This window comes from Abrus precatorius, unplaced genomic scaffold (assembly GCF_003935025.1).
Source record: "Abrus precatorius isolate BTA unplaced genomic scaffold, Abrus_2018 Scaffold10, whole genome shotgun sequence".
NCBI classification, from domain to species: domain Eukaryota; kingdom Viridiplantae; phylum Streptophyta; class Magnoliopsida; order Fabales; family Fabaceae; genus Abrus; species Abrus precatorius.
The window spans coordinates 34,616,555-34,631,952 of record NW_020874292.1 but is presented as its reverse complement, the minus strand read 5'-3'; the positions used below and the strand labels follow the sequence as shown (position 1 = coordinate 34,631,952).

Here is a 15,398-nt window from a genome sequence, read left to right as displayed (position 1 = left end):
TGTTAATAATCTCTGTTTAAGTGTACTCTAATGATTTATCTTCCTCTTTATATACACAATGGAGTAAGTTCACACATTTGACCCTGGAAAATTAATTATACCTAACGGTACTCGTCTAATAAAAATAGAGAGACATAGAAGTTTATTTGCGGTAAACAAGACAAATCAAACAATTAATAATGGCAGAGATTTATTATTTGAAATAACCTTTTTTTCAATTGCCCAGTTGAAAAAATTTCCATGCAAAACTAACTACACATCAATAAACCAGTTGAATAAAAAGGAAAAAAAATCCACGTATTTTTTATCCTTATTTGCATTTAAAAAGGGATAATGTTACTAAAACTCATATAATAGAGATACAACTGCTTGTTCAGCATGTTAATAGGTACTTGGGATATTAGTAATTAAAAAAAATAGTCTGCAAATCATCTGATGTATCAATACAGAAGTTATGGAGGCTTTACCATCTTATAAAGAAGGTGGAGACTATTAATTAAATATTTTTCTTAACATATACTTAACTATGCAAGACAAAATTTTAACAAACAATACCTTTTATTAAAAATACAATATTTAATATTATTAATATATTTAATTTTATATTTTTAATAAAAAATAATTACATATAACTTTTTAAAATACTAACATGACTTTTAAGACACTATTCAAAGGAAAAAAAATAAAAATATTCTGTTCAAAACACAAATACATACTATTTTTTTTTTATCACTTTTAACATATTTCTCTAATTAGTATTTTAAAGATATTAGTTAATAACACATTGGTGTGATCTAAAATATGGACTAAGGCCTCGATTATTGGATTCATGAGCCTTTTCTTTTCAAAGAACATGGTAGACACGAAAACTTTATCAAACCCATGCTCATTTTTAAGCGTTATCTTATTCTAACGCCACTTTTGACTTAAACTCATGTGGGCTTTATTCCCTTTTTCTTTTATATACCTTTTAGAAATAGCAAGATGGGACACGTGGGACATTATCCTTTGTAGCTAAAATTTTGTTAACGTAAATTAAATAAAATTAATTTTACATTTTTTAAAACAATGATTTATAAAGTAAAATAATATAATTACTCTAAAAAAAATTGCTAGAATGTAGTGAGACATTTCATGCAAAAGTTGGTATTACAAAAAGCACGTGCATTCCCTTAACTAATAAGGATAAGCATGCCTCTGCGAACATACGTAAAAATATTATTATATATAAATAAAGCAAAAGAAATTGCTATACAAATTCGTCTGTTATTGTGCAATCTTGGTTGGCCAATGCAAAGACAATAATATTACTACCTACCATCCAGTGGTGTCAGCTCATAAAGTAATGCTTTTTAGTTTTGCATTTGCTGCACTACCCAACATTCATGTTATCTAAATGCTTAATTATATATATATATATATATATATATATATATATATATATGTATCTTAAACTCTAAGCTATCACCACTTACAACATTGCTGTCTCGGAATCCCACTAATCAAAATGACAAAACCAGGGGTTGTTATTATGACAAAATATAGAATGGAGTGTATGCAATTTTTTTGTAAGGTGTTGATGTTAGAACCAATGTATAATATATTTAATTTGTTATTTTGATATTAATCACCCATAAAGTAAAGTAAAATATATATCAATTTTATGGTATCGTATTTTTACCTAAATGATCTTTTTATCATATTTATGTTTCTCTTTCTTTCACCAATATATTATTTTACATTTCTCTTTTTTAATAAATTTATTTCAATTATTTTGTTTTCATACATTATAAACGCAGTTATTTGTTTAAATAAATCTGTATTTTTTTTAAAAAAAAAGAAGTAATTGTTGTTAAAAAAGATTTATCCAAATGTGCATTAAAATAATATCATGAAGAGGAGTTTCCTTATCTATACTTTATTATTAAAGTTATTAATTATTAATTACCGTGTCCCAAGGAACTATGTCTGTGAAGTCAGAAAAAGCTTAAAGAAAAGTAGTGTTTCCCTCTCTACAAGTTCCTTGCTACCACCCCACTCATCTTTCTCCCTTTGCAATGCATTTTAGTGGTGTGTTGTGCCACATGCTCAACAACTTGTTGTGTGCAACAGGGAACTTCAACCATGTGCTGCTCTATGCTCTCTCTGCGTGGTGAGTGCTAACCCCTACTCTCTCTTTCTCTCGCTCTCTTTCTCTCTCTGCCTTGGCCTCTGTGCCAACCTTCTTCTTTGGATGCTTCTTCTCCTCTCGAGTTTCGAGCTCTCTCTCGCTTTGTTTTCATGTTTTGTAAAGAACGAACAAAGTGTGGTTCTTTCTCTGTAATGCTTTTTTAAAACGAGAAGATTCACCTTTCTGTTTTGACATTTTGCCTTGCCACACTCGAAATGCCTGTGGTGAGTTGCAGTTGATTTGTTTTTGCGTTTTGCACAGTGAAGCAGCGTCGTCTGTTTCATAAACCTTCTTTGTCAGAACAGTTTTTTTCCTCTCTCTCTCTCTCTCTCTCTCTTCTTTTTCTGTTTCCAACATTTTAATATTCCTTCATATTTCGTAGTGTCTCTTGGAATCTCCGTTTTTTTTTTCATGTTTTGAAGCTTTTCCCTGTTTTTTGCCCATAGAGTTTGGTCATGGCTGGAGTTTACATTGTGCTTTTCTTCTCCTTTGTGTGGTCTGAAGTGAGAGTAATGCATATGCTGTTCTCTAGATTCTGGGTTAGTTACAGGGATTTTGCCAAATCAAGCAAGAAATACACTGGAAAAATAAATGAAGCAGTGTTTAAGTAAGTTGGTTAACGTATATATTATGAACTGTGAAATATTTAAATGAACAAGACTTGCGTGCAATTCCTTAGGAGCTGGTGGTGTTTACAGGTCAAATTAGAGATTTACCTTGATAATTTGTGATAACATTAAATGCAAATCTTTTATTAAAATGAACTTTAATTTTAATAGGTAATTTAGCAGTGTCAATACTTAAAGAACAACATGTAAGGTTTGTCTTGTTTTGCATTGGGGATTTTGTGTTGTTTTTGTCTTACTTGTGATTCATATTTATATATCTACTTGTTATTGCAGTTGACAATCTCTGGTTATTGAAATATTGGATGCTGTGAAGACTATTAAGTTACTGGAATCTATTGATGAAGCAGATCAACTGAGTTGTTTTAGAAACATAAAGAATATCTATTAAGAGTTTTTGTTGGACAACTTTGTGACGTGAGCTTGTTAATCCAGGTGTTGCTGCAATCGGATGGAAAGGTGGTTTTCTGATGCATTGTGTTGATTGGTTCTCTGTGGCATCTCTTGTCTTTAGCTAAGGGAAGCGTAATCTATCTTCCAAAATGGGCTGTGTTTTGTCAACTTTTGATGAGGATGAGAATTTTGGCAACTGCAAGGAAAGGAAGAGGGTGATCAAGCAGTTACTGAAAGTTAGAAGGGAGTTTTCTGATTCCCTATTAGCTTATTTGAAAGCACTGAGGAACACTGGTGCCACTCTTAGGCAATTCACTGAATCTGATACATTAGAATCTGAAACTGCCTCTAATGGCTTGGCTGAGCCACCTTCTCCACCGCCCCATCTGCCTGCATCCCCTCTGCTACCACCACCACGGCCTCCTTTTCTTGCTGACAAGAGTGCAGTACAAGTTGCTGAAGAGGAAATACTAGGGAATGATGACAACAATGTTCGTACACAGCAAATTGATCCAAGTATGAGTTCATTACAGCTACTTCGCTCTGATCAAGAAATAGTAGAAATAATTGAGGAGGAGAGTTGGGAAGAAACTAAAACAGATTTTGAGGATGAAGATACAGAAGCAGAAGCTTCTGTACATTTTGAAAAGTCACGTTATGGGAAGCAACAGTTCATAGAACCAGTTTACAATAATTCCTCTGCAATGAGTTTGTATAAAAAAGACACTACAGCTATGCCTGTTGTGGTTGGTAGAAGTGGGAAAACATTGGAGGGTATAGTTAGAGAGTTAGATGAATGTTTCCTGAAAGCATCAGCATGTATAAAGGAAATTGCTGTTATTATTGATATCAGTGGAGGAGATACACTTCTGCGGCAGAATTCTGGGCATCACAATAGTAAGGCTACAAACTGATACTGTGTGCCATTTAGTATTGTGGAAGTTCTGTAATGATAGATTAGGTGTTGTGATTGGCAGGTCCCTACCTTTTTCGTTCTGGTGTTTCTGTTTTGGAACTTTGTAGTTTCATTTGATGTGCATAACGATGCATCTTTTCATACTCATAAAACTGAGCTTACTTGTTTCTCCCTTATAATATTTTACAGCTTATGTAATAACTTATGCATTCATTTGGAATTACAATTATAATATTTGCTGTATTTTTTAGATGTTTCAGAAGACAATGGTAGATAATTCTAAACAATCGAAGTTGTGAAGCCTTCATTTTAAGCCATGCTTTATTAAATAATATCCTTTCTTGTTGATTAATAGTTTTGTTCAAATGACATATTAATATCATGTCTTATTTGGAGTTTGCGCACCAAATAAACATAAAATAATACATGATTTGCCATTTTTTGTTGATGGAATGTCATCTGTTACTATTGTCAAGCATTCAGGAAAAGATAAATTGGTTTTGAGATGTCATAATTTTTTCACCCATCCATTAAAATAACTATGATTTTTCCTTTTGTTTTCTATATAGTAAAAATTACTGGAAAGTAAAGCAATAGATTTGATCCCTATTAATAATTATATGAATTATGAAAAGTAGAAAGTCTGTTAGCTGTTGTTCAAAAATACTGAAAAGTGGCTATGTTATTTGTAGAGAAGAGAGGCAATTCTGCGAAGGTCTTCAGTGTACTGTCATGGAGTAGGCATTCGAAGTCGCCCCATTTCACCAAAGATGCTGCTGAGTTTTCTGGTCATGGTGAACCATGCAAGCCTGGTGCTCATTGTGCCACACTTAAAAAATTATATGCTGCAGAGAAGAAACTTTTCAAGGCAATAAAGGTAAACCAATAAATCTGCCTCATATCTGACTTTATTGACTGGAGATTAGAGAGTTGCCAATTTGGTATGGCTCATGTGTTCCGGGGCTGTATCAAGTGATAGATAACCACTTAATGTAAAAGGCATATGGGTGGAGCACTGTTTCTGTTTCTTGTTTTTGAACTTATCCACCTCAAGTTCTCAGCATTCTAATCTTTGCTACACTCACCTTTTTGCTCTGGGAGGAACTGCACTGTGTAACATTCGAAAACTTGAATTATATGTATGCATCCCTACAACCTCTGCGATCTCCATCACTTTGTAAGATTGTAAGATTGATCCACTATACCTAATCCTGCGGGTTGTGGTATGAATATGATGCATTTCCTAAACCTAACCTCCAAACTCCAAATTATTGCAAATTCATGACTTATTAAACTGGCATTCCATATATTCCGTAGTCCTTATTGCTCCTACTTTACTGAAATCCCTTTATTCAAAGTTTCTTTCCTCAACTCAAGTTTAGAATTTGTTCCTTCTCTTTACTTCTTCTGCAGTGAGTAGGTTACAATTGAAAGGAGAAAAACCAATAATATTATCTCTGAATAAATCTTTGTACAGCAGATGCTAAGGCTAAAGGCTCATAATTAGATTCCTAGAATAAAGCCAAATCAAAGGAGTAGATCTTCCCTAATTATTTGTCCTAACAAAGGAAAAAAAGTACAAATCTGTACAAAAGAAATAAAGGAGTACAATCATATGTCAGCTCAACAGTTACTTCATTCTCTTAGATGATAACAAAATTTCATGTGGGTTGAGTTGTTGTTAGAGTTCAGTTGTTGCATGTACGATATACTGATAACACACATCTTTATTATGTGATAACATTGGAAGCAAGCCATAGCAGGATTATTGAATCTGTTTTCAGTTAGACTTAATCATGCTGACATCCATTGATTCTTTAGTGGCTTGGTAATCAAAAGGAAGAATTTAAACACAACAATTGAAACTATAGTCTTTGCCTTTGTTTGATATATAGTTAAACTGCCATATATTACACCTAATTTTGAAATTGAATTCTGAGTTGTCTTGATCATTTTATTTATTTCTTTTATTTGAAAGGAAATTTTTGTTTTTGGATTCTAAATCTTTTGGCGTGAATGTCCTCTGCTCATTGTTAAAATGTCATTTAATGTAGGAGGAGGGAGTTGCAGCATTGGAGTGTAAGAGGAAGTATTCGTTATTGCATAAACAAGAGGATGAGAACCTTGACTTGGTCAAGATTGACAAAACTCGATCAAGTGTTGAGAAGTTGGAGTGTGATTTGACAAGCCTACGGCTGTGCATCAGTGAAACAACTTTGTCAATTTTGGAAATTATAGATATGGAGCTTAAACCCCAGCTAGGTGCATTAACTAAAGGGTATATTTTTTAAAATTGGATATATTAGACTTTCTCCAACTTAATGTGTTAATAAAATATCAATCTTAGTTTCACAATAATGCTCTGTCGTTAAAATTATTTTATGAAACATATAAAAAAGACAAGAAATTGGGTGGCTGTTTATCTATTCAGTTACATTAATAAAGGTGTTGTTGTGCCATTATTATCTTGTCATGGATATGTTCTAGATTGTCATCGAAATGGTTGCTCATTTGGTATGAATCCAGATGTTTGATAAACCATGTAACTGGTCACATATGCTACAAAAGCTACTACTTTAGCAATAAGGAAATGGGTTCCTCTCCGATTAAAATAAAGAAAAAACAAACAAAAAAAATCTTAATTTTTATTATTTACATAATCAACATATGAAAGATTGGTAATGACAGTGGAAAAAAAGGATAGGAGGATCAAAACAATTGCTTGTTGAATTTACCTGATAAATAACTACATGTCTAATGTCATTTGCTCTTGTCCTATGATGATGGTCTTCTAAGGGTGCATTTGAGAACACAATTTAATTAAATGCTTATTCAGTAAACTCTTTTTACATGAGGGTTTATACCATAAATTTGACCATAAAACTTTGTGGAATAAGCTGAAAAGAGCTTATGGGATCTGCAAGCTATTTTTATAAGTTCTTCCAAATGCCACCTAAATATATTATGAATAACTTAGGTGTCGGATGATGAAAACAATTAAACAGTAATAATTATATCTGAATCATGTTCTCGGTTGGGTTTTGCTTTAATCTTGATTGTTTTGCAGGTTGGCGCAAATGTGGAGGACAATGCATGAGTGCCATCGGGCCCAAGCACTTATCTCCCAGCAGTTGAGTAACCTCAGTGATAACCATAACATGATACTAAATTCTGATTATCATCACCAGGCTACAATTCAGTTTGAGACTGAGGCCTCTTATTGGTATAATAGCTTTTGCAAATTAGTAAAATCTCAACAGGAGTATGCAATGACTCTCTGTAAATGGATTGAGCTTACTGACCACCTCAGGGATGGCCAAGAATGTAGTGATCAGTCCTCTATTCTTGCCCTTTGTAAACAGTGGGAACTGGGGCTGAATGGGTTGCCTGACAAGGTACTTTTTCTCAAAATTTGATGTTGACCTTTTTTCCCCTTGTTCTTTGTTTATTTCTTTGAAGGGAAAAATAGAAATTCTTTTGTCAGAACTGTTTTGATATTATTCTTTCATGTCTTTCTTTCAACACTGAGAAATATCGTGGTGTTCTTTTTTAGTATTCAAACTATTGTAATTGCTTTGTTTTGTCTGCACTGCTGCCTCCATATTGTTTTCTTCTTGTTTTCACCCACTGTACACAGGCCTTGGCTGTGCACTTCCAAGTGACTCAGTTTTTACTTTTGTCTCATTTAATCAGTAGAGCAGAAAAACCCAAGCTAGTCCAAAAACCCAGTTCTTGTTCTTGGGTTCAGGCTTGTATTCACTAACCGTGTCTATGTAAGTATGACAGAGTCCACTTGTTCATGCTAATTAACATCAATACATAATTAGGTGACCTAAGGCTGTAATTCATGAATTTAACAACCATGATTGGCTTGACTTGTATAAAGTATGATCTAGTTTGGCCTATCTGAATTGTTAGACATGTAAACCATTGTTGTTCTATCTCCTAACAACTTAAACTGTTACAGTTTGGTTGGTTTGAGAAAGAAGATAAAAGATATGTGAATAGAAAGATTGATGAGAAAATTAGTAAATTTTTAAGTTGTTTGGTGTGAAAGAGACATGAAAGAAAATGAAGAGAAAGAAAAGTGATATATTTTGTCAAGACATTTATGTCCTTAGGTAAAACTAAAACAAAAAATATTGTACTTTAATAGGAAAAAGAGGCATAAAATAAGGAAAAAAAGGAAAAACTTCTCTCTGATACCACCACCACATCATGATCCCCAAAAGTTTACACTATTGGGTAAAAGTACATGAATGTTTTTATATCTAACAATTTCTTTGACCTAAAGCTTTGATTTTAAAATATTAACTGCTTCCTTGCATTATGGCTTTGTTCAAAAGTTGGTCTGAAATGATTTGTTTGAAGGAAGACACTTCTTTCTTTTATCTATATTACAAATGTGTAAAGAATTCTATGTTTGGGTTTTCTTATGACTTATAATTTGCTGGGACTCTGGTGTGGTTTATAGGAGGCCTCTGAAGCAATAAAAAGCCTTTTGTCATCCATCCGTTCCATAATTGCTCAACAGGCTGAGGAAGATAACATTCTGAAAAAATTAGAAAAACTTCAAAGGAAGCTGCAAAAATGCTCCAACTCTTTGGCTGAGATGCAGGAGAAAATAGATGATGGAGATATGGCTGATACAAGCCCCAAGCACCATCCAATATATCTTAATAAAAAAAATGAAAAAGAAGCCTTAGAGAAGCAAGTGGAAAGCGTGAAAGCAAATTATGTGGATTCTGTCCAGTATAGTAGGGCCATGACCCTAAATTACCTCCAAACTAGACTTCCCTATCTCTTCCTGTCACTAATGGAATTTTCAAGTGCTTCGGCCCAGGCAATTGAGTCTATCAATACCCAGCCAAGCCAAGTAGAATCCGTTGATATTGCGTAGCGAAACTTATTTTCTTTGGCCTGGTGCTGTGGATGGTATGGGCACAAAATATATGTAATGTAAATTGTGTTCTTGAGGTTTTGTATACTGAAAAATTATGTTAAGCCATTGATGTTTTTAATTATATTCTTCAACACATGCTGAATTTTATCAATGGGGGGAATCCGAAGGGTATAATTTACATTGTAGAAAAAACACTAAAACAGGTAGAGTGACAAGTACGGGTTTATTTGTATCGGTGTATGTAACGATCTCATGGTTAGGAAATTGTCATGCTACTTGGCACGATTAGTGCTCGAAAATCAGGCATTCTATAGTTTATTATGATCTCAATTTTCGAATTAGGGTATGTTTGAGTTTGCTCAATTAAGTATTTATTTAACAATTTTTTATCACATAAAAGTCTCATAAATATGATTATTAGCTAACTGAAATGTTATTAAAGAAATTTACTTTGGTAACTACGATACGAAGTTTATTTAAAAAATTTAAAAAGAAATAAGAGTTATATTATTGATATAAGTTTAAATAAATTATATAAAAATTATTTTAGGGAAGGACAAGATTCAGACAAAGTGCAACAAATTTTGGATGCATCTTTCAAAATTTGGAATATGGACATCATACTATAATCTCTCAAGGACTTGCATTTGTAAAGAATCAAAATGATATCGCAAGCATCTATGACTATAGGAATATACTCTATTCTAGACCCTGAAAGATACACGGGCTCCCAATCAAACAAGGACATAGGTGCCAAGTATTTTTTTTCATGAGCTATGTTGCCTCATTCTAATTTGATCATTCTTACGCAGTTTCCTTCTTGAGTAGCAAAACTAAAAATACACATTTCAATATATTATTTTTACTCTAAACAAATGTCATTTTAATTTTATCACAGCATCTGGAAATTAATTTGCTCTTCATTACTTTTCACTTTCATCTGCCTGTACTAAACGAGAGCATATAATACAGCTCAAAACCATGTATAATATAATGAAGCTCAATAGTAGTACTTCTGATCTGTAGAATCTTGTGCTCTTGGCCTCTTACTTCTCTCCACGTTTTCTTTTGAGTGATCCACTTAGAGCAGCCTTAGCTTTTGCCCACTCTTTCAAAGAAGCAGCACTTCTCATAAATGAGCAAGTTTGACCTATTTCAACATCTTCAGTTGATTTTTCCCTAGGACTCGTTTCAAATTTCTTAACTACTGGAGCAGAAGCAATGTCATTGGCACCAACATGCCGACTATTATCTGGTATAATCTCCCCTAAGTCAAACCCATCACTGACAACTTCATTAACAGTATCCTTAGCTACACAGTTATGCTTGCAATCATTGGAATATTCAGGGTCTACAATGGGATTATTAGCTATTGGCTCTGGTAAAGTAATGCCAGGCAAAATCTGTGAAATGCTAAATGAATTGTTATTCTCTCGAACCAGTTGAGTCCAGGATTGTTTTTGCAGCCAAGAAGCACCTCTGCCCGTCTTGTTTGGTGCCACATTTTGCTCAGATTCTGCAAGATCTTGTGTCACTTGATTATTGGTAGGTTGAGTTTCGGCAAGCTCTTCTATAACTTCTGTATCAGTAGGTTTGTTGCCTAGGTATCCATCCCTTTCATTGTTCTCAGCTTCGTTGTTTGTAGGTGAGGATGCACATGGATCATCAGGTCTTTCTTGATTCTTCCCTGAATCAAACTTTGGCAATATAAGAGAGGCACTGAAAGCAGTGTTACCTCCATGACCAAGAAGTTCTCTCCATGAAGACTTTTGGGACCATAAAACTCTAGTTGGTTCCCTAAAACCATCTTCTAGCTTGGTAGGTTGTGCACTAGATCCCACCTCATCTGGAATGGTCTGCATACTCTCGCCTCCAGGAGTAGTAGTCACACCCCCATTGCTTTCCCTTTCCGATTTGGGAAGTGATTTTCTCTTCTTGTTCTTCTTGGTATTACTATTACTACTTTTTTGCACTTGAGGCACACTCTTGCTTGGTTCTTCCTTAGCAATTTTTGTTTTATTCAACCATGATTCCTGAAGAATGAAAACAACAATTAGTTACGTAGACTACCTTTTCTTTGATAAAAGAAAACTGACATTCCCACTCAGACATAACCTAACCTAATTTTATTATTAAACTTCACCCACCACCCGCCAAAAGAAATAGGAAAAAAAGATAACCTGATTTTCCAAGATCCTTTCAAGTTCCTGGCTCCCTGTCAAAGCTGCTTTATTTTTCTTCGTCTCCACATTAATTATGAGATCATCCTCGTCTGTTGCGCTATCTACTTCACGTTCATCAAAATGTGAAGCATCAGGTGATTCAAAAGAATCCTGCTCCTCTGCAAGGTTCTTACCATCAGTAACCTTTTCTTTTTCAAATAGCTTGCTCATCACAGCATTCATTATGTTAATCTCTTCATCATTCATTCCACCACTTTCTGCTGTCCCACCAGAAGATAGCTTTTCTTTTTCTGTGACAAAAGGACTACAATGCTCCTCACAATCACAAAAATGCACAGGGAGTGCAGGAACTTTAATATTCTGGAAACTGTATTTGTGTTTGCCAGTTCCACCGAATGGTATGGATTTCACCTGCACAGGCCGTATACATGTAGCATGTCAAAATCAAGTTATATGATTTAGCACTAACATATTTATGCATAATAAAACATAATGCAAAAGCAAGAATTCATTCTATATATATTTTACATATCATAGATCAATAAACCAATTTAAAAATCAAAACAAAGGTTAAACTGAACATACATTGTAAATTACTTAAAACACAACACTTGTATATTTACAAGTACATAGACAGCTATTTGTAACTCCAAGAACAGGTGATAATGCATTTCCTAAACGCAGCATGCAACCCCCAAACTTATTCCACGTGTACTGTTCACAGCACCCAAACACAACCAATGCGATTATCCCATAACACAGAGATTTAGGGGCTGTTTGATTTCAGAAAATGTTTGCTATTTTTATTTTCTGTTTTTATCCTGTTTCCTTTTTTTGTACAGGAAACACTGAAAATAAAACAAGATAGGAAATTAGTAATTAAAAGTGAAAACAGAAAATATTATCAGAAACCAAACAAGTCTTTATATTCTTAAAAAGCGAAGACAGTTACAACACATAAAAAAATGACCTTTTGTAATTTGGGAAAGAAAATTTTGAGATGTTTAGTGATTGGCTTTGAAGTGTGCGTGGTGTTGGGCAATTCCTCCGAGTCTTTAGAAGCAGTGATGGGTGATTGAGTGGCATCGAGTGCGTCTTGTTCCCATTCTCTTTTCAAACGCATGAGATAGTGTTCTTTGGCCTTCTCAAGTCTTAGCTTTCCACCCTTCCACAGACACCCATTATACTGCCACAAAAACAGAAAATAAATTGAAGTGTAGTAAGATGATAGAGCCAAGCATTGCATTAAATGATACAAACCTTGCTGAAAAGTTTGGAAAGGGATTTATGGTCGGTGAGGAAGTCAAGGTAAGCAAAACTGCGACCTTTGGTTCGGATGGTTTGGATTTCCTGAACAGTGCCCAGAGAACCGAATAACCTTCGCAGATCTTCAGTGCTCACGCCCTCACCCAATCCTCCAACGAATATTCTCACTGTTGTTTTCGTGTCTTCTACTTCTTCCTCCATTGCCTATTCAGCGTAGCTCGTTACCACCTCTCTCTCTCTCTCTCTCACACACACACACACACACACTAACAGTGTCGAAAATAATAGGGTTTCTCGCTAGACATGTGCCAAGTGAGAAGGAGAGCTTAACGACACCGTTTTAGTGGAAAATTTAAAAAATAAATTAAAAGGTTAATTACACTCTTGGTTTTTTTTCAGTCAGTGGCTCTTTCTTTGGGTGGTATATTTTCAAAACATAATTGAAACTTTTATATTTTATTTAAATATAAACTCTTTTACGTTATCATATTTCAATTTCTTAATGTGAGATTAGTATTTTCTTTATAGGTGTTTTTTTTATTTGTTTTATGCATGAGTGTGTCTTAATTATACTCTCTTTTGGTCATTTGTTTCCGTAAACACATTCAATTATTTCTTAAACTTAATAATTTTTTAAGATATATATTAATCATATTCTTTGTTGAGATTAAAAAAAATTATCTTAGTTCGTGCAATTCTCGTTAGCTGTTTTCTTTGTCAACATAAATACTGAAACCATTAACGCGAGTCATTTGCTTTTTTTAATGTAAATAACTACGAGTGAATTTTTAGAATTAAAAATATTGCACTAAAAAATAGGGATATTAGCTGTTGAAGAAAAAAATTATATATAAAATCCTAAATTACGCTCACAATTATGTTATAAGAAAAATTAGTCATTAATATATTTTATTCGTTTGAATACATATTTTTAAATTGACTATAAATCTATATTAAATAATTATCTAAAATTTTATTGGATGTCAATGATGTTTAAATTTATTAGTCAATAACTTTTTTACCGTTCCTGAAATAATTTTTAAAAGTAAATTAGTGATTTTTTATTGTTGTAAATATATAATGATAAAAGTGACATATTTTTATATTAATTATTTCTATTGTTTATAATGTATTATTACTTAAAAAGAATTCAACAAAAATAAGTATTAAATTTTTTTTGTTATATAAAATTTTATTGTAATATATATTCTATTTAACTATGTGAATTTATTTTAAAAAAAGTGTAAGAAGTGATTATTTTGATTTCGTTTGAAATCATGAAACATAAATATCAAGATTTCTTTTTATTGAAACAAATTTTGAGTTAGGTATATAAATGATTTTCTATGACGTAAATATTATTTTGAGAAGTTATGTTAGAATTTTTTGACCCTTATATATTTAATTTAATTATATGAATTTATCTTAAAAGTGTAAAATAAGTATTTATTTTGATTTTGTTTAGTGATATTCAATTATGAAACATAAATATTAAAACTTTTTTATTGAGAATAAATTTGATTTATGTATCAAAATAATTTTCTATAATGTAAATTTTTTTAGTAAAAATATTATAACCTTTAGTAGCAATAACTAGTTGTATTATGAAATTAAAAGACTATTTATTATATAAAGTTATTAATACACGAATAAGCTTATCAATAAAGTGAAATTATCTCTATAGATATTAATTATGACATTATGAATGCAAGAAAAATGTTACCTCTCATAGATGAAGTTACTTTTATAGAAAAATATCTCAATTGGAAGTAAACAAATTGTTTATGAAGTGAAACTATCTTAAAGTTTAGTTTTCTGGTGAGTGACTCTTATAATATTATACTTATATTTTTGTTTTTATGATATTTTTGAAATTATTATTATTATTTTACTTTTATACACCTATTTATCTTATTATAATAATTATGATTGAAATTATATTTTTATTTAAAAGTATAAGTTTGTGAACTTTTGATCTCCATTCTTTTAAAAATTATAAGAATGAATTTATTTTTATAAATAATGTTATAAACAAGTACACTTACAACGTGATTGTTATTATTTGTTTTTTCTTTATTGTTAACATGATTGTTATTATGCTCTTATTCAATTTACGTATGACTCTTATTTATTTAATGTTTTCAAATTATTATTAGATAGCAAAGTTGCATATAACTAAGAATATCTATTTTAATAAGATATCTATTTAACAAATTATGTTGTTTTGGTGGTTTTGTTTCTTTTTTATTTTCTTAATTTTGTTATATTTTAAACATTCGCTGTTAACGTGTTAAATTTTTATTTTAATCATCTAATAGATATTTTGATTTTGATTTTATAAAAGTTTGTAATCCATTTGGTTATAATTAAGTTATAAATTGATTACGACATACTGTTATATTTTGAAATGGTGAAATTATAAAAAAAAATATATTGAATTTTTTAATAAATTTATTATATTATTTGTTTAAAAATATTATTATTGTATGTGTTTATTTTTAGATATAAATTAAGTAGCATTTTTAAGTAACTTAACGTAGCCTTTTAAGTTATAATAATAATAATAAACTTTTTGGAACAACCACTAATTTAATATTGAGATTCTAAAAAATCATATAAGAACCATTTTCTTCGCAGTGTTCATTTAAGATTGTTTTGTAGACATATGTGAAACGTGTGTAATTAATTAAAATAATATTATGAAAGGAAGGGAATTAGAATAAAATCTTTAGAGTTCAGATGGAGAGGGTAGATTATGTTGTAAAACTTTTGTTGGACTAAATTGAAAATAAAAAAATAAAAATAAATCTACAAGAGAAATTCCTTTTGTTTGTTTTGTTTTTTTCTTTTTTGTTTGACATAGTAAATGATCAATTGGTTGACTGTAACAAAACGAACAAAAATTGCTCCAACGGTAACAACTAAACCATGGCTTGGCTAG

The 15,398-nt window shown here is 31.8% G+C and overlaps 2 protein-coding genes across 3 annotated transcripts; one reads left to right on the top strand and one right to left on the bottom strand.

Moving 5' to 3' along the window:
- The first annotated feature begins 1,990 nt into the window (after window positions 1–1,990).
- On the top strand, window positions 1,991–9,015 carry LOC113852711 (nitrate regulatory gene2 protein). 2 transcript variants are annotated; one of them, XM_027483057.1, is made up of 6 exons: window positions 1,991–2,152; window positions 3,073–4,086; window positions 4,798–4,982; window positions 6,160–6,383; window positions 7,173–7,500; window positions 8,580–9,015. In XM_027483057.1, exons 2-6 carry the CDS (start codon window positions 3,339–3,341, stop codon window positions 9,003–9,005), a joined length of 1,911 nt encoding a protein of 636 aa, XP_027338858.1. In that variant the 5' UTR covers window positions 1,991–2,152; window positions 3,073–3,338; the 3' UTR covers window positions 9,006–9,015. The 2 variants fall into 2 exon arrangements, with proteins under 2 accessions (XP_027338858.1, XP_027338859.1); XM_027483058.1 differs by having other exon boundaries at window positions 2,107–2,152; window positions 3,232–4,086.
- Window positions 9,016–9,787: 772 nt separating this feature from the next.
- LOC113846366 lies at window positions 9,788–12,766 on the bottom strand. Its single transcript, XM_027474540.1, has 4 exons — window positions 12,452–12,766; window positions 12,162–12,377; window positions 11,189–11,602; window positions 9,788–11,041 (listed from the first exon to the last, which is right to left on the bottom strand). The coding sequence occupies exons 1-4, from the start codon at window positions 12,656–12,658 to the stop codon at window positions 10,055–10,057; spliced, it is 1,824 nt and encodes a 607-aa protein (XP_027330341.1). The 5' UTR covers window positions 12,659–12,766; the 3' UTR covers window positions 9,788–10,054.
- Between the last annotated feature and the right edge of the window lie 2,632 nt (window positions 12,767–15,398).